At 36.3% G+C, this 20,115-nt stretch overlaps 1 protein-coding gene across 4 annotated transcripts in view; it reads right to left on the bottom strand.

Moving 5' to 3' along the window:
* Nucleotides 1-20,024, bottom strand: part of PEX1 (peroxisomal biogenesis factor 1) — a 61,158-nt gene extending 41,134 nt beyond the window's left edge. For 3 of the 4 annotated variants that reach the window (XM_019716803.2, XM_019716785.2, XM_019716796.2), the window contains exons 1-9: nt 19,749-20,018; nt 12,910-13,053; nt 10,254-10,337; nt 9,947-10,061; nt 9,091-9,848; nt 7,593-7,712; nt 4,142-4,265; nt 3,811-3,917; nt 2,708-2,790 (exon numbers count right to left, since the gene is read on the bottom strand). In XM_019716803.2, coding sequence (XP_019572362.2) covers nt 2,708-2,790; nt 3,811-3,917; nt 4,142-4,265; nt 7,593-7,712; nt 9,091-9,848; nt 9,947-10,061; nt 10,254-10,337; nt 12,910-13,053; nt 19,749-19,877 — 1,664 coding nt within the window. In that variant the 5' untranslated portion in view covers nt 19,878-20,018. Of the gene's footprint in view, nt 1-2,707; nt 2,791-3,810; nt 3,918-4,141; nt 4,266-7,592; nt 7,713-9,090; nt 9,849-9,946; nt 10,062-10,253; nt 10,338-12,909; nt 13,054-19,748 lie in introns of all 4 variants that reach the window. The other variant, XM_019716789.2, reaches the window with a different exon arrangement.
* Nucleotides 20,025-20,115: the final 91 nt, after the last annotated feature.

Raw genomic sequence — 20,115 nt, forward strand, 5'->3', positions numbered from 1 at the left:
GAGCACCATCCAATTAGCAACACAAACGACACACTCAAAAGGTGGATTCAGCAGGCACCAGAGCCCCACTAATGTGAGTACCACTCTGTAGGGTCAACCCCTACACAACAGCTTGTCCAGTGTAGTCATTGTCAGGCCTCACAGTCAACCCGAGAGCCAATCCTACCCACTTATGTGCCAATAGCAATCAAGGCTCAACTACAACAGAGAGCACACACATCCCACAAGGGACACCCAGCTCAGGTGAATAGGGAGGCTGAGCAACTGGGACCCACAGCACACCTATTACATAAGCCACTCTACTAAGACCAGAAGCATACCAGGCTTGCCTAATACACAGAAACAAACACATGGAGGCAGCCAAAATATGGAGACAAAGAAACATGTCCCAAATGAGAGAACAGAACAAAGCTCCAGAAAAAGAACTAAACAAAATGGAGCCAAGCAATCTACCAGACGCAGAATTCAAAACACTGGTTATAAGGATGCTCCGTGATCTGAGGGAGAACTTCAACAAAGAGATAGGAAACAAAAAAGGAGATAGAAAACATAAAAAAGAACCAGTCAGAAATGAAGAATACAATCACTGAAATGAGGAATACATTAGATAAAATCAACAGCAGATTAGATGAAGCAGAGGATCAAATCAGTGATTTAGAAGATTAAAAGATAAGGTAGCAGAAGACACCCAATTGGAACAACCAAAAATAAATAAATAAATCCAAAAAATATTAGGATAGTTTAAGGGGCCTCTGGGACAACATTAAGTGTACTAACATTCACATCATAGAGGTACCAGAAGGAGAGAAAGCTCAAGATTGAAAACTTCTCTAACCTGGTGAAGGAAATATAGACATACAAGCCCAGGAAGTACAGAGAGTCCTGAACAAGCTAATCCCAAAGAGGCCCACAACAAGACACATCATAATTAAAATGCCAAAGGTTAAAGACAACGAATCTTAAATGCAGCAAAAGAAAAGCTGTTAGTTACCTACAAGAAAGCTGTGATAAGACTGTCAGCTGATTTCTCAACAGAAACTTCACAGCCAGGAGGGACTGGGACAAAATATTCAAAATGATGAAAAGAAAGGACCTAAAACCAACACTACTCTACACAGCAAGGCTATTATATAGAATGGAAGGAGAGATAAAGAACTTCCCAGACAAGAAAAAGCTAAAGTAGTTCATTAACACCAAACCAGTATTACAAGAAATGTTAAGAGACTTCTTTAAGAAGAAAAAAAAAAATCAAAAATAAAAGAAAGTATTGCAAAGAGAAAAATTCTCACTGACAAAGGCAAACACATAATGAAAACAGAGCATCAAACAACACTAAAGCTGATACAAAGTTTAGAAGGCAAAAATAGGAAGATCATGTGTGATTACAACAGTAAATTAAGGGATATACACAAACACACACAAAAGAAGTAAAAAATAATGACAAAAACATAAACATGGACGGGGTGAGTAAAAATGGTAGTGATTTTGAATGTGTTCAAACTTAAGCAACCATCAACTTAAAATAGACGTTATAAACATAGCTTGGTATACATCAAGCACATGGTAACCAGAAACCAAAAATCTCCAAGATCTTTACAAGAAATAAAGAGAAACAAATCCAAACACTACAGAAAGACATCAACATATGAGAGAAGAGAGCAAGAGAATAAGGAACAGAGAATTACAAAAACAATCAGAAAACAATTAATAAAATGGCAATAACTGCATACCTATCAACAATTAGTTTAAATGTAAATTGATTAAATGTTCCAATCAAAAGATGAATGGATAAAGAAGACTGGTACACATATACAATGGAATATTACTTGGCCATAAAAAAGAATGAAATCTTACCATTTGTGGCAACACATGTTGGCCTAGAGGGTATTATGGTAAGTGAAATAAGTCAGACAGAGAAAGACAAATACCATATGATTTCACTTACATGTGAAATCTAAAAAACAAAGAAAACAAAACAGAAACAGATTTATAGATACAGAAAACAAACTGATGGTTGCCAGATGGGAGGAGGAGTTGGGTAGCTGGGTGAAAAAAGTGAAGGGGGAGGTGGGGGGTGGGAGATGAGGGTAAGGGGGATCGAATATATGGTGATGGAAGGAGAACTGACTCTGGGTGATGAACACACAATGGGATTTATAGATGATGTAATACAGAATTGTACACCTGAAATCTATGTAATTTTACTAACAATTGTCACCCCAATAAATTTAATAAAATAAAATTAAAAAAAAAAAATGAAGGGGTTTAAGAAGTATAAATTGGTAGTTACAAAATAGTCACAGGAACATAAAGTACAGCTTACAGAATATAGTCAAATAATATTGTAATAACTACTTAATGTGTCGGGGTACTAGACTTTTCAGGGGGATCACTTTACAAGTTATTTAAATGTCTAACCATTACGCGGTACACCTGAAACTAATATAATATTGAATGTCAACTGTAATTGAAAAAACTGAAATCTCAGAGTAAAATTTCTAATAAGCTTCAGACTTTTAGTTATCTGAGACAAGGCAAGTTACTAAGCTAGGTGTGAAAACAGAAACAATCCTTGAAAAAATATCTAATGCGTCAGTTAGATTATTCAATGACATTAACATCTACTTTAATATTTACACATAAAAACCCTGCCAGAGATAATGTCAAATATATCTGTAAGCGTGCTAATTTGGCCATAACTTCTTACCCCAAGCAGTTCAGCTTTAAAAAAGGAAGAATACAGTCAATTTCCTCACTGTCTTCTTCTTTTACCATAGGATCTAGAAGGACCTATAGTAGCAAGGAAAAACCAGTTTTACATTTCAAAGTAATATTTTTCACTGTTTTTCTTGGGTCCCAGGAAACTGAATTGCTGATTCTGTTACACCAGAGAGAAAAGATATACTGTGCATGCAAGATCATTACTTAAAATAGCTTTGATAATAATAATTTCTTCATCCAAGGAACACAAATATTTATGGTCAATAAGCAATAAAGAATGTCATCTCCTTGATGCATTTTACAGATCTATTTTTATTTGCAATTTTCATTTGTGTCATATTTATTCTTTTCACAATTCTTACACTTGTATCTTCTCTGAATGGTACTGCTTCAATTATATTTCAAAAGTAGAAAAACAATGTCTACCTCCAAACCACTGAAATTCTAAATGGCTAGAGTATCTTCTATTTTATAATGATAAGAGTAAATATCCTAACTAAAACATAATAATCTAAAAAGTCTACTTTTAAAATACTTGTGGAAGAAAAGTGATATATTTGTGAATAGTTGAGAATTTAAGAATTGCCAAAATAATATGGGTTGTACTACAAAGTTGAAGATAATATGAATTTTAAAAATCAAACTACTAAAGCTAAGTTTTCCTTTCTTTGTTTGTTTTTTTTTTTTCTAAGGAGGGCGCAGCTCACAGTGGCCCATGCAGGGATCTAACCGGCAACCTTGGTGTTATCAGCACCACGCTCTTACCAACTGAGCTAACTGGCCACCCCAGTTTTCCTTTGTTTTAATACAGGAGAATTTTAAATTATGATCCATTTGCCAGTTAATATTATCAGTTCTATTATTGATTTGTGCTGAGGCATTGATTTTAAATTTCTGATAAATCAACAATTAGTTTACATAAGTTAAAGATTATAGAATAAAATATTTTAAATCAAATTATTCCCTACTCTTATCATTTGAGTTTCTACTACACTTTAGGATGCAAGGTCTTACAAGTAAATTCATACTTTATTATCAATCACATGTGACAAATATTGTTTCATTAAATATTCAATAGTATGCAATTACTTGTATTGTGATCTTCTGTAGCAGATTGGTACTCAACAGAAAAATATTTTCTTCTTTTTCTTTTTGCCAAGAATGAACTATATTCAGAAAAAACTCCTTCAACCCTACTGAAAAGAAAGTAATAAATGTAGAGTTAGTTCTGAAGCGGAGATGAAACAATTTAAGATTTTAAATATCAAATTTATTTAAATTTAAATAAAGGCATTCTTCGGTATGTAAAATCTGTTTACATGTTTCTTGTTCACACGTGTCACAAGTTGGAAAAACAATGAAAAATGTTATGACTTCTCCAATAGGAAAAATATCAAAATAACAAATAAAATTTACCCACCATCTTTAATTCCCAGCTTAATATATTCTTTCTCTGATATTATCAAAGGAAATGTGGTCGTAGTAGATTGCTGTAGCCATGAAGAGAACACAGTTTTTATGTCTTCTTCACAGATGTCTTTAGGCTGCCAGAGAAAATGAAAGCACAATAATAAATTATCCTGATCCTGATCTTAACCTTAACTTTAATATCCTTATTTTAACACCTCATAATCTTGCTAATAAAATGTAAACTTTACCCAAAAAAAACGCAGGAAGAATGTTCATATTCTATAGGCACAGATTTTGGATTTGACACTCTAGTCAGTACAATGAACACAGTTTTACCTGAAGGAACATTTATACAAGTGGCAAAATTTTAAATGCTCTCTTTTACTATGTCCAGTGATAACACATGCCATAATTTGAATTTCGCTCACTGAATAAGCATTCCCACCTCATTCTCCCTTGTCTCCCTCTACTGTAGAGGTGGGAAAGCAAACTCCTAGCTTGGATTCCCAGCTTGGAGGGGTGTGTGTGTGTGTGTGTGTGTGTGTGTGTCTGTGTCTGTGTCTGTGTCTGGATTTTGGACAGTGGTGTGCAATCAGCAATCCTTGGGAAAGCCTTCTCTTCCTGATTAAAAGGTAGAGAAACCTTATAAGGAGAAGGCGTTTGCCTTGTGCCTTTCCTTCTGCTGCATGAATGCAGATGTGATGGCTAATTAGTACAGCAAATATCTTGCTTCTAATAGGAGGAAAGTCATAGGCTAAGTATGGCGGAAGAGAAAGACCAAAGGAGCATAGATCCTTGAGGACATGGTTTAACCACCTACAGCTCCTCCAAATTTCTTTATACATCAGAAAAACTCTATATATTCAAGTTACTTTCTCTTCTTTTTTTCTGTTAAGCTGGCCACAGTGCTCATATACTCAACAAGTAAAGTGTTAATACATTGTTAAAAAGGCATGAAGAAATTCTGAGAAAAACATTGCTAATTTTTAAAGTTTTCAAAATTAAAATTATTAAATTTTTAAAACCTATTTGAAATTAAAAACAGGAAAAACAAAAATTCTTATGGGGAAGTTGGTTAATATCTGTCCAGAAAAATTAAACCTCTACGCTGTAATTTCTCAACTGGTATCTATTATCTCTCTTCATCCAGAGTTAAGCTTTTATTTGCTGATTAAGCTCAGTTCAGAACTTGATCACTACCAAAAGCAGTCTAAACTAAGGACAGTCATCACTTTCCCATTCTTAAAATCACAGAAATAGTTACTTCTTTGGACATTATTGGGCAATGAGATTAAAGACCTAAACAAAATAATAAACTGAAAATGATAATTATTTAAAATCAAGACTTTAGAATCAGAAAGCAATTGACAGTTCCTCTAGAATCAAACATCTTTATGTCCCAGGCGACATAATCATAGCCCAGAGAGACCTGCCAAGGTCATAAAGATTCCACTAAAATATGCAACGTAGGATAGAAAAGGAATTCTGTAGTAATATCCCATCAGTGAGGAAAAAAAAAAAATCTCATGACCAGTGGCTAATTATTTTCATACATAAGAGATGTAACTTTTGAAAAATACTAAGGTCAGTAACCAGAAAGTTAAAACAAAACTACAAATCACTGTGTACTGTTCAGCCAATGTATTAAATACTCAGTTACATAATATTACAGAAATGGCATCATTCTCTTTGTTTTCCTCTTCTCCAGTCACATAATATAATCTATTTTACCTGGGGTTTCATCAACTAGAAAGTTTTGCTAAATTGGTTCTTCCATGACTTAATGACCATCATGATTCTGAGGTTCCAAAAGTACTATTTGAATTATCACAGAAGGAATATTTTGAACATATAATACAATAATCTCCTGCATTATAATCCTCTGAGAACTGGCAACCTAAACTTGTACAGATGATAATACTCTATTAAAAAGATTTTACAATTAAGTTCAACACCTCATTTCCTGGCCATACCAATTCTAAAGGATTAACAGAGAAGGAAAGTAAAACAGTCTAGCACTCTTTTAGGCTGTAATATTAATACAGAAATAACATGGGAGAAATTTTTAAAAATTACATAGATGTATAATTTAAAAATATTAATTTTTAAAGCCAAAAATATCCATATTTATATTGGCACAGTATACATCATATGTGTATTATTTATTAAAGACTTGTTGGTTTCTTTTCCCAAAAAGTTAAACAGAATTTACCATATGATCCAGCAATTCTACTCCTAGGTATGAGGTAGGACAATTAAGTTTGCAAACTCATCCTAGAAAAAGTGCTACATACCCCATTGCTGAAGATCACTACGGTCACCTTTGAAGTACTCCCCTTGGGAAGCTATGCACCAATGCCAATGCCTAGTCCACCCTTCCAAGCAATTTTGGAACTCTTTTTCTGGAATGGCGATCAGAGCTGTTGCTGTATTACCCTTGATGTCCTGAATGTCATCAAAATGTCTACCTTTCATTTCTTCCTTTATCTTCGGGTAAAGAAAGAAGTTACTGGGAGCCAGATCAGGTGAGTAGGGAGGGTGTTCCAATACAGTTATTTGTTTACTGGCTAAAATCTCCCTCACAGACAGTGCTGTGTGAGCTGGTACATTGTCGTGATGCAAGAGCCATGGATTGTTGGCGAAAAGTTCAGGTCGTCTAACTTTTTCACACAGCCTTTTCGGCACTTCCAAATAGTAAACTTGGTTAACTGTTTGTCTAGTTGGTACAAATTCATAATAAATAATCCCTCTGATATCAAAAAAGGTTAGCAACTTCGTTGCAACAAGTTCGCGAACTTAATTGTCCAACCTCATATATACCAAAAGAATTGAAAGCAAGAACTCATACAGATACTTGGATACCACCGTTCATAGCCACATTATTCACAATAGCCAAGAGGTATAAACAACCCAAGCCCACCAAGAGATGAATGGATAAACAAAACGTAATATATCCATACAATGGAATATTATTCAGCCATAAAAAGAGATAAAGTTCTGATACATGCTACAACATGGATGAACCTTGGAAACAGGTTAAGTAAAATAAGCCAGACACAAAGAACAAATATTGTATGATTCCACTTATATGAAATATTTAGAATAAGCAAATTTATAGAGATAGATTATAGATTAGAGGTTACCAGGAGCTAGGGGAGGTAGGGATGAAGAGTTATTATTTAAAGGACACACAGTTTCTGTGGGGGTGATGGGAAAGTTTTGGAAACAGATAATGGTAATGGTTGCACAATATTATGAATGTAATAATGCCAATGAATTATACATCTAAAAATGGCTAAAATCGCATTTTTATGTTGCATATATTTTACCACAATAAAGAAAAAGGAAAAAAGACTTTCTAGCAAAAAGAAGTACAACATTCTTATCACTTAGCTAAAGCAACTAGAAGTTTTACAACACATGTAAAACAATTGTAACATAACATACAAATTTGAACTCACTAAGTTTTCTCTTGGTTGTAATTTTAGAGACCTTGGAATTTTAGGGGGAACTTCCACTGGAGTTATTCTGACTACTGCATGCATTTCTATATTTAGTCTCTTTCTCAGGTCATCTGGAATCTGAAATTTAAAAATGAACAGAAATATAAATATGCTCAAAACTTGATTAAAAAATATTCCAGAGCACACATATTCAAATTAACTTCTATGAATTCAGGTGAAATGGTAGGAGCTATGATTCGTAGCATAAACAGATGGATAGTTAGGTACTGTTATATCACAAACATTTCAATTTCCCCCCTACCTTTCTTTCTTTTAATCTCTTCTTCAGAATGTGATCAATTTTGATCTATCAAGTCAAACCTGTCTGAATACCTGATGGTAACTACTGCCACTCCTCACTGGCCATGGCTCCCAACCTTTAGAGTGGGAAGTGAGACTCCTCACTGCTATCTTATGTGGTCCCCAAGACTTGACCACCATCACTTCTTCACCCCGTCCTCACCATTCCAAAGAGTATTCATACCTAACGGCAGAACCATTAATAAAAGGAGGTTAAGTCATAGCAAGTTCAGCGTTAGACAATTTGGTTTTGAAGACGCAGTGGGATCTACTAAACTGAGTTTAGAGCTAACAGAAAATAGTGAGGCAGTGGTCTGGAGCTTTAGGAAATGCTGTAGGCTGAAGAGATGAAAACTTTCTAAGTCACCTGCATAAAGGTGATAGGGAAAACTGTGGAAGTAAAAGAAATCTACAAAGGAAAACCCCTTCCCTTCCTATTTTTCTTCACTGTCTTAACAATTTCTTCCCTTTCTCACTATGAAGTTTCGCTTCAAAGTGGTTCAAAATTAGGGTCAAGTAAGTGGGACTGGTGACTCATTTCACATTATTAGCATTTATATTTGAGGCCAGGATGAGACAGTGAAACATTAGTCGCTCTTACTTCCTCTCCCCATTACATAGGTTAAAGAGCTGATACCAGCAGAGTAAGCTTTTGGGCTCATTCCAGTCAGGTACCGTCACAGGGAGCAGGAAGATCGCCTCACACTGCAGGTCTCTCTCTACATTGGGCATTTTCCCCAACACACAAGAAGTCTTTCTTGTGTTTTCAAGAACTTGGAAACAAATCTTCTGCAGGTATTAAAGATACAAGGATTCGTAGGGCACTCCAAGCTAAGCGTGAACTCTGGAGTCAGCATGCCTAGTTTTACTCCTAGTTCTACTTACTAGCTATGTAACCACAGGCAAGTGATTTTGACCTCTCTAGGCCTGTACCTGTCTAATATTATACTGTTCAAGTTTACGTAGGCAGAAAATGCACAATCTGTACCCAAACAAGGACTCTACCCTGCAATCAGAAATCTGTTCCTGCAGAGACTTTGGATACTATTTCTTATTAATATGGTTTTCAATTTGTATATATTATTCTAATTCATAATTTGGGGAAGTTCAAACAACATAAAATTATTTCCTTCCTAATTATAAAATTTATACTAACCCAGACTTTCCCAAGATGGAGAGCTTCTACATTTTTGGCGTATTTTATGGCATTCTTCAATTCCTCAAGTCCGTTCCAGACGACCTTCAGTACACAGGACTTACCTTCTTCTTGACTATGGTCTAGGCTAATTTGTTTTTGATCTACTGGTTCTGACATCTGCTTCTCTTTTTCAGATGACAGGACATTCTGCTTTGTTTTACTCTGCTGTTGCTTTGGAGAAAAGAGCTTAACAAGCTTTCCATAGGTCACAGTAAAGCTGGGCTCCACATCAAAATATTCCTGGTCCCATGGAAATACATGAATGGCATTGTATTTGTGAAACATAGAAGTTGCTGATGAGTTACATACACTGGGAGGCTGAGATTTGCATACTCTGAAAATATTGTCTATAGGAACAGCTTTTGACTGGATCTTTTTGAATGCATTGATTTCAGTTATACCCCAAGATGTCTCTTGTTTCTTCTCAGACCCAAAGGAAAAAATGCTTTCTATCATACTCCATAAGCTTGATGGTGGGTCAATTGTATCCTCTGAATCTGTTTCATTAGACCCAGTGACTCTTGTAGTATGTGACTGAAGTTGCTTGGTTTGCAGTTCTTTTGTCAATCCTTGTTCTCTTTCATAATAATGAAATGTTCCACGTGTATCACCTGCTTTTGAAAAAGTATTCTCTTTGGCTTGGCGTGTCTTTGGCTGAATAAGGAGTTTTGTGTCTGTTTCTAGCCTTCCATAAGTAGCAGCTGGTATTAGTGTAACTGTGTAGAAAATAAGGCGCATTAGTGCACGTTTGTCTCTGTTTTAGACTCAGTGTTATGGCGTAGAGTATGATGGCAAATATTACGATAGCACCTACCAATTTGGATAAATATGTAAGTTTGTTGATCAACCCAAACAGGAAAAATGGCTTTTGGAAAAACAATTCGAATTTGATCTAGAAGATGCTGTTCAAGGGAAGCAGCATGCAGCTCCTAGAACCAATGACAAAAAGATCAATTCACTTCATATTTTGTCCATTCCATGTCTAGTAAGAAAATCTCAAGTCATTCTTATAACTCAAACCAATTCAGAACGTATAACGGAGCACAGAGAAATCTAAAGACACTGATATTTTGAAGCAGTGTAATGTCAAACTGGGATAGTTCTCATTTTGTTTTCTTTACCAGTATCTCCCAATCATCTGCTGAGAGGGGTTCCACCTCAACTTGTTCACAAGACACCACATGGGAACACGGCTTGAGAAACACCTAGAAAAAATTTAAAATGTAAAATTGCTTTTAAAAAACTTTTCTGTATCTCTAGAAAATAAGAAGTTCTCTCTTTAGGTATGTAATTAAGTGTGTGTGTCTGTGTATAATCTTTCATTTGACAAATATTTATTAAGTACTGATTCTTAGCTAGGCTTTGATATACTCAGCATTTTAGGAAAAATTATTTCACAATTAATTATAGAATAAAGGAAAATACATCCTAGCACAACACATGTTTTTAAAAAAATAAAATAAAGGTAACCATTTTAAAAAAAGAAATGTAAGTTTAGAAACGCAACGAGATGGGGGTGGCCGGTTAGATCAGCTGATTAGAGCATGGTGCTAATAACACCAAGGTTGCTGGTTCGATCTCTGCATGGGACAGTATGAGCTGTGCCCTCCTTAAAAAAAGAATGAATAAATAAAAATAAATAAATAAATAATAAATAAAAATGCAAAGAGAAACAACAATATCATCAAGTCATGGCTTCATCTAGTATACAAATACTATTATTTACTGAAGTTTTACAACTGTTAGTTTTAGAACTATGTCAATCCATGCTGCTTCTAGAAAATTAAAAAACACACTGAAATAGAGACTACAGCCAATTACAGTGGTACCTCGGTTTTCGAATGTAATCCATTCCGGAAGACCGTTCGAGTTCTGAAACGTTTGAAAACCAAGGCTCGGTTTCCCCATAGAAAAGTAATGCAAACTGGATTAATCCATTCCAGACCTTTAAAATCAACCGCTAAAGCTGCCAATTTAGCATGAATTTTACTATCTAATGACACCATAGATCCATAAAATTTATGACGTTTGTAAAACAAAATATTTGTCAACTGAGACATTCGAAAACCGAGGTACCATGGTATTTAGATTTACTTAGAGTGCCTCACCAGACTCCTCAGTTAATTTCCCTTTACTACTCCTGTTTCCCTATTTGAAAGGGGTGTTTGTGAGGAAGCACACAGCAGCTCCTGTCCACCAGGAAGCTAGAGTCCTAGAGTCCTGGGCGAGCCAGGCCACTTCCTGTTCCTATCTGTTCCTACGGATGATTCTTTGGGAAACAGTGCCTTAGTGGTATTGCTACAATACAGAGGAGCTGCAGAAAATCAGGTAAAAGTTCACTGTGAGGCAAATGGTGATTACAAACAAGCAGGAGTGTTCAGAGCACTGATGAGACTTGATCAGGAATAGGAAGCGATGTTTCCCACAGGGAAGTGTCTATTACTGGGTTTTGGATTTAAGATGTTCTGGATCAGTAATAACGAACAGAAGTATATGAATAAATTCAGGATTAAAATGACTTTCCCCTTGTTCTACCTATCACCATATTTTCCCAAATTGATCTCTCTGTTTTATGTCCATTTCTAGTCATGTAATTCTTTTTCATTAGACATAGACCAGCATTGTCAAAAAACAAACAAACAAACAACAACAACAAAAAACTCAAAGAGAGCAGAACTGTAATTTGTTATGCAATTCTGGGCAAAATATTCCATCTCCCTTGGTTTGTAGAGCAAGGCACCAAAGTTAGTGATTTCTCAGGTTACTCTGGTGCTAAAGTTTTAAGATTCTAGCAAATACTTAGGGTAAGCAAAGGACTAGTGCGAGGCCTATGGATTTCTTATCAAAAACATGCATGAACAAAATTAGTCTGTGTTGAAAACAAGTTAAAAAGATGTGACTATCTTTTGTACAGTTGTGGGAAACTGGTAATAGGAAGCAAATTAGCCCCATCTATCAAATTTTTAAACGTGCAGCCCCCCCAATTCAATTTTTACTATTTCATTCCATATACATATAGAGAGATGTTCAATGCATATTATTTGTAATACATGGAAAAGTATCTCTGATTTAGTTTGCGGGAAAAAATTGCAGAAAATATTATGATCTCATTTTTTAAATCCTAAAGGTCTAGTGAGATCCCAACATACAATACATACTCATTCTGAGACTGGAGTTAAAGAAACAGAAATTTTTTTTTTTTACTTTTAATGTATTACTTCTCTAGTTTAAATATTTTTAAAGGAATAAATTGGTGAATATAATAAAATGATAAAATAGACATGAGTCCTTAAGCTTTGGGGTTTATACTCTAAACACATTAAATTCATAGGCAAGATTAAAATGGAAAAATAATATCCCTCTTTTGTAGGACAGTTTTCTGAAAATCAAGTATAACCCTGGAAGGTTAGAAAATTTGTCAGAAACAAATGAAATGAAGTTCGATAACAGAAAGTAAAATGTAATAATTTATAAAGCAAAAATAATTGCACAAAAGCAAAATTAGGGAACATGGAAAGTGAGTAAAATAGAAAGCAGATTATAAAGTCAACTAGAGAGCTTGGTAGACTATAAGATAATGAGTTAACATCACAGTATATGGTAGATAATGACTTAACAGTGTATATAGTCAACTTGAATACATCGGACTAATTTATAGGAACATACAAGTTAGGTGTCATCTCTCTCCTTAAAAAATATCTGACTTCTAAATTTTATTTTCATTGCTATATTATGTGATATTAGAAAAATGTCATTGTCACCACATTTTGTGCTTACCTGTTCCCCATTTGAGAGTCCAAGTTTCTGACCAATTTGTCTGTTAATTTCAGCCACATTTTCACCTTGATCGCTGAAATGCCTGCCTTCCACCCAGCTCAAGAATGCAGGCTGGTGACCCCAGGTTACTTCTATAGCTTGATTCTATTTATTCAGAAATAAAAAATAGGGGGAAATACTTTGAAAGTTTTTACATGCTTTTCTGGATTCACATAAAAGGTAAAACTATTATTGCAATCCACAAACACAAAAAAGGTTCTATAGTTGATAGCTCTCTGTTATCCACATGTCATAGCATTTAAAAAGCTATAATCATTTCAAACATGCAACAATGGTGATGCTATACGTGAAACCAATATACTTACAGTCTTATGATAGCATTATAAATTGATTCAGTCATTCCAAAATTCAAAGTGGCAAAAAGCAGAGAATGAACTTTTATGACCTTGATGTGTGTGTGTGTGTGTGTGCATGTGTATGTATAATTAATTAATGATTCAAAGAAGAAAAAACCTACATCAGAATATATCTCTGTAGTATTTTCTATAAGAATGAAAACAGGATTGGCTTAAGTGTCTACCAATAGGAAAATTATTAAATAAGCTATAAATTTACTATTTTAAAATGAGTCAATAACTGGAAACATATACCATGATCATTAAAAATGTAACAGTATTGCTCTTAGAAATGTTTTTTTTTGGATCTCTCTTCTTGGCCAAGGGAAACAAGAAAAAATAAACAAAGGAGACTACATCAAACTAAAAAAAGTTTTTACACAGCAGAGGAAACCATCAACAAAACAAAAGGCAACCTACTGAATGGGAGAAGATATTCACCAATAATATACCTGATAAGGGGTTAATATCCAATATTTATAAAGAACTCACACAACAACAAAAAAACAAACAATCCAATTTAAAAATGGGCAGAGGACCTGAATAGACATTTCTCTAAAGAGGACATACAGCTAGATGGCCAACAGACAGACATATGAAAAGATGCTCCATGTCACTAATCATCAGAGAAATGCAAATTAAAATCACAATGCAATATTACTTTACACCCGTCAGAATGGCTATCATCAATAAGTCAACAAAAAAAATTGTTGGCATGCACTGTTGGTGGGATTGCAAATTGGTCCAGCTACTATGGAAAACAGTATGGAAATTCCTCAGAAAATTAAAAATTGACTACATATGACCCAGTAATTCCACTTCTGGGTATTTATCTGAAGAAACCCAAACACTAAGTCAAAAAGATATATGCATTCCTTTGTTCACTGCAGCCTTATTTACAATAGCCAAGCTATTAAAGCAACCTAAATGTCTGTCAATAGCGGACTGGATAAAGAAAATATAATACATATATACAATCGAATATTACTCAGCCATAAAAAAAGAGTGAAATCTTACCATTTGTGACAACATAGGTGGACCTAGAGGGTATTATGCTAAGTAAAATAAGTCAGACAGAGGAAAACAAATACCATATGATTTCACTTATATGTGGAATCTGAAAACCAAATTAAATGAGCAAACAAAATACAAACAGACTAATACCATAGATACAGAGAACAAACTGATGGTTGCCAGATGGGAGGAGGATTTGGGGGCGGGGTGAAAAAGGAGAAAGGATTAAGAAGTACAAATTGACAGTTACAAAATAGTCATGGGGACATAAAGAATGGCTTAGGGAATGTAGTTAATAATAATGTAATAACTATGTATGGTGCCAGGTGGGTACTAGACGGGGGATCACTTTGCAGGTTATATAAATGTCTAATGATTATGCTGTACACCTGAAACTAATGTAATACTGGATATTAATTGTAACTGAAAAAAATTTAAAAAGTAGCAGTATTTATTGATTAGAATAAATTCAGATGGTAAAAGCACAAAAAAGTACAAAACGTGAGAGCAGGTCCCTATTCCCAGAGGTAATTAACTGTTAATAGTGTCTTACGCATACGTCCAGAAATTTTATATTACGCAGCTTCATAAATAAAAATTTAAGTTCTAGAACTATGGAAACATATTTTATAAGAAAATAGTAAAACATGACATTTATTCTCATTAAGAACATTTGTATAAAATATTTAAGTTTGTCACTAAGGATTAAAAAACAATGTTTTCTATTATTAAAGAATTACAAACTCATTATAAAAACCTCGGAAAATATATAAACTTGGAAGGAAAAAAAGGAATTATTGGTATTCCCTCCACAAAAAGACAACCATGTGAACAATTTTGTCTATTTCTGGCTAATCTTTTTTTTATGCAAAGTATTTCACTTTATACAAGTTAATTTTTAATTAATAATTTTTTAACTTATTGGGGTAACATTGGTTAATAACATTACATAAATTTATAACAAACATCTTTATACTCCATTGTGTGCTCACCACCCGAATTCTAATCTCCTGCTGTCACCATTCATTTGACCCCTTACCTTCTTCGTCCTCCCCATCCCCCTCCCCTCAGACAACAAGTTAATTTTTTACATGGCTGTGTATTTTAGTCATTATTTAGTATCCTTTTTCTCCCACTTAATATTGTATCATAAGCATTTTGACACATAGATCACTTTTTAATAAAAAGTAAGGCTTTCATTAATAGCCATCAAAATTTACCATATCAAGAAGTTTTAGTATTAAATTCATTTATTTATACCAAAATAAATTCATTAAATATTAAATTAATTCATTTACATCATATTTTACTACCTCAAAACTGGTTATAGGTTGCTTATTGTCTTTCTTTAAATGTTGCAAATTTCAAAGGATGTTGGAGCCACTTCTGAGGTAATATAATGTACTTTAAGTTAAACATATTAAAACTTTGTATATAAGAAAGTCATCGTGTATCACTTAGCCTTGTAATTTTTCTCATAATTCTTCACAGGAATAGCCCAAGTGCTCTGGCTGACAAAAATCTTTCTATGGAGTACAGTGTGATAAAGTAGAAAGAACCCTAGATTTGGAGTCAAAAGTCCTAAGTTACTATGTCAGGTGTAACTGTGGGAGCCGAGGTCACCAGAGAGAAAGTGCCCACCCTACCCCAGATGCTTTCTATGGAGTTTCAGCAGAGTCAGTGAAAGTGTCTCTATTTCACATGAAGAAACTCTTAAAAGTAGAGATGTTAAATAAGGAAATAGGAAATGCGCCTGAAATATCAAAAAGGAGAATTCCTCCAACTCACTGGAAAAGGAGAAAACTAACTTTATTAAACAGAAAAAATACTTTAATGATTCGTTTGGTCAAAATGTAGTAACCAGCTCCATAAAGTCATAAAATATGTTCAGTTAAATTTAGCAAACTTCGCAGAGTAATGTTCTGAGTTCATTTTTATGTCAAAAGTTTTTCACTTGAACCACAGCGCCCTGGGCACTCAGGTAGAGAAGAAAGGACAGACTAGAGAAAGGAGCCCCTATTCCAGGAATTTAATCTAATCAGCAAATGACTGACTACTTGCTGTTGCCCAAACCTTCAGGTGAAATCATAGGTTGCAATGCCTTAGGACTGGCCAGGTCCCAGGCCTGGGTTATTTCTGGCTAACACAAAAGAAATGACCATCTGTACCTCTCTGGTCATTTCTGGAAGGCAATTTAGGTTGTGTGCATTCAGTATGCGTATGAATCCTTTCCCCCATTTCATCAATCATTGCAAGTCCTGAGCCTGGAGTACAGAAAAAGTAACTAAGTTAAAGGAGTTGTTCTCAACTGGGGGTGATTTTGTCCCCCAGGAGACATACGGCAATGTCTGGAGACATTTTTGGTAGTCACAACTGGGAGGAGGGGTGCTACCAGCATCTAGTAGGTACAGGCTAAGGACGTTGCTAAACATCTTCCAGTACGCAGGACAGGCCCCCGCAACAAAACATTATCCAGCCTAAAATGTTCAGAAATCCTGAGTTAAAGCATCAACTGGGTATCCAGTCCTGAAACAAGGACTTGGATAAACAAAAGACAATACTTGAAACACAGAAAAGAGCTTAACAAATGAGATGTGTCACATAAACACAGCAGTGAAGTTTTGAAAAGGAGACAAATGTAGGCAACAGAGAATTTGAAAGCTATCTGGAGGAGGTAGGATTATGGCATGGTTTTTAAAGGCATGGAATGAGGAAAATGTAGGGAAGAACAACAGCATTGAGTAAAAATACATAAGTGGGAAGTAGCTGGGTTATGAATGGAATAATGAGAAGCCTAGTCTGGATGAGGCAGAGTGAGTTATAGACAAGAAGGTAAATTCACTGCACGGAAATGGTACTGGCCTAGGAGTACGTCTCCTTAGGCGTAAAAGTACAGAAATGACCTACAGGCATATCTTGGTTTTTTGTACTTAGCTTTATTGTGCTTCACAGATGTTGTATTTTTCACAAATAGAAGGCAAGACCCTCCATCCACAAAAAAGATTATAACTCGCTCTTTGGTGAGACTCACTTTGTGGCTACACTCGCTTTAGGGCAGTGGTCTGTAACCAAACCCGTAACACCTCCGAGGTATGCCTGTAGATAGACACCTAAGGTCCCTTTCACCATCAACATTCTAGGATTCTAGAACAGTGGGTCTCAACACATTTGTGCATCTAAGTAGCCTGGAGTTATTTTAAAAGTTACAGATGTCCACTCCCCAATTTCTGATTCAGTAGATCTTGGGAAGGACAAGAACACCTGTATTTTTTAAAGCTTAAAGGTAAGTCTGACACAGGCCACAAAACCACTGTTCAAACCCTCATCCCCTTCCTTACAGTATCATCTGTATTATGCATTCAATGCTTCAGCCCAAATAAAATAATTCAACCTATTAATTCCCAACTCATGACTTTCTGCTTTAATAATTACATATGCCCTCAAACCCAATAATCCTGGGAACCCACCCCAAATAACCAGAAATGAAAATAATGTTTTATAAACAAAGATGTGCTCTTTTTTTATTAAAATGTAATTTTTGTTATCACTTTTAATGTCTGAAAATTAATACAATACAAATGTTCAATCACAGTGAAAAACTATGGCAAATTTGATAGAATACTAATTAAACATGAAAAATGATGACCTTTAAACAAAACATTCATAATAATACTATACGAAAATAGCAGACACAAAACTATATGTGTGTGTGTGTAGGACTTCATATGTGTTAAAAATAATTAAGGATTAGAAACAAAACTGGAAGATTTGATCCAAACTGTTAACATTAGTTATCTCCAGATTTGGGGATTAATGGTAACTTTAATTTTCTGGGTTATGATTTTCCATGCCTCCTAAATTTTCTATAAAACACATGTATTACTTTTATAATCGGGGAGAAAAGTTGGCCTGTTCTGCTGATATAAGTTAAACAGAAACAACAATTTGTCCCAAGGCCGAAGAGATTTAAATTTTAAAAAGATATCCATGAATTAATTCTTATGAATATTTATTGAAAGCTCAAGGTTTAAAATAAAGACAAGACCGCTAAATTCTTAAACAGTGATGAATGGAACATAGCATCTACATCTTAGGACCACATTATTAGTTACTATAAGCAGCTTTCCTACACACTCATTAGGTGGGGATTTGAAAGCAGCTGAAAAACTCCACCAAACCTCACTGAGAGCACAGGGCAGGGTCTACCTAGACTTAGTGATGAACTCTTCTCCAGCCATGAAAGAAGCTTGTAGGGACCAAAAGATTGTCTGCTAAAAGAAATAATGGAAGGATCTGCTGAAAGATAGTGGAGGGAAATAATCTAGAAAAATAGTTACTGAGAAGTAGCTAAAGGGTAAAGGTGTGATACTTGAAATTATTGCAAACTCTTAAGTATTTCCTGCTTGGAGTAGCCAGTGGTGAGTACCACACGTCCAGGATTTTCGAGGATTTCAAATACAGGCACACCTCGTTTTATCGTGCTTCCCTTTATTGCTCTTCACAGATGTTGCATTTTTTACAAATTGAAAGCAAGACCCTCTATCAGCAAAAAAGATTACCAGTGGCTTTACTGCCACACTCATTTTCTTGCAGTGGTATGGCACCGAACCCACAGTATCTCCAAGGTGTGCCTGTCTTCTAGCCTTTTGCCTCCATAAGCACACTCAAACTCCTAGACCAGGTGCTTCTATTTTTAATTATGAAAGGAGGGATGTCATATCTCAGGCAACTGTTATAGCTATGAACCACAATCACTAAATCTAGAAGGGCTAATGACAACAGAGGTTCAAGAATCCTAACTACAGACGTCCAAGTATGCATAATCCACTGCACGTTCCTGGCACACCTCGGAGGTGCTCCCAGCGTCCGCCAGTGACTGCAGGGAAAAACCTTTAACCTATCCCGCTGATGGGACACGGGCTCAGTCCCTGCTAACCCACTGGGACTCCGCAAACCAAGTCTGCTCCTTCTGCTGGAGGCCAGGACCACAGCCGCTCAGGAACCTGGAAATCGCCGTCGGAAAGAACATTCTTAAAAAACAAAAACAACAACAAAAGAACCGACTTCTGAAGGGCTTTCCAACCTGGGATGAGGAATATCTGAACGGAGAGGTAGAGTATTAAGATGTCTGAAAGCCCAGCTCCACCGAATGAAAAGCCCAGAGATAAGGCCAGTTAACTAAAAGGCCCGGGCTGCACTAGACGTGGTGTGGGCTGCACTGACTGCCCTGACCAGCCCTGACCTCGAAGGGCCCTCAGTCGGGCCACTACACCGCTCGGCGGCACCAGGAAAGCAGCCCGTGCCCGGTCGTCGGATGAGGCCTTGAGCGGCTGCCGCGCCCCTGGAAGGCCTCGGCCGGGTCCGACCCCAGACTACACACCAGGTGTCCCGAGTCCGGGCTGGGAGACCCCGTCGGAGCCAGCGCTTTACCTGCAGCAGGTGCAGCTGGGACACGAGGCGCCGTGGCAAGTGCAGGAAGCAGTCACGAGCGTTGGTGAAGGCCACAGTCACTGCCGCCCCACCTCCCCCGGCACCCGCCAGGCGTTCGCTGCCCCACATTGTCTTCCAACACGGCTCCCCCGACCGCCAACCCTAGCGGACCCCGGCCAACCCCGCAGGCCCAGAGCGTCCGACCCGGATAAAATCGATCGGTCCCTCCCCCTCGCCCAGCCGCGCGTCTCACCGCTCACGAGTAGGGGGAGGAGCAAGCAAGCCTTCTCCTGCTCTCCGGGCCTATCCGCCGCGCCGCTGGGGGGCGGCACCTCGTTCACCGAATCATCGCTGGCAGGAAACAATG

This window comes from Rhinolophus sinicus, linkage group LG09 (genome assembly GCF_036562045.2).
Source record: "Rhinolophus sinicus isolate RSC01 linkage group LG09, ASM3656204v1, whole genome shotgun sequence".
Lineage (NCBI taxonomy): Eukaryota > Metazoa > Chordata > Mammalia > Chiroptera > Rhinolophidae > Rhinolophus > Rhinolophus sinicus.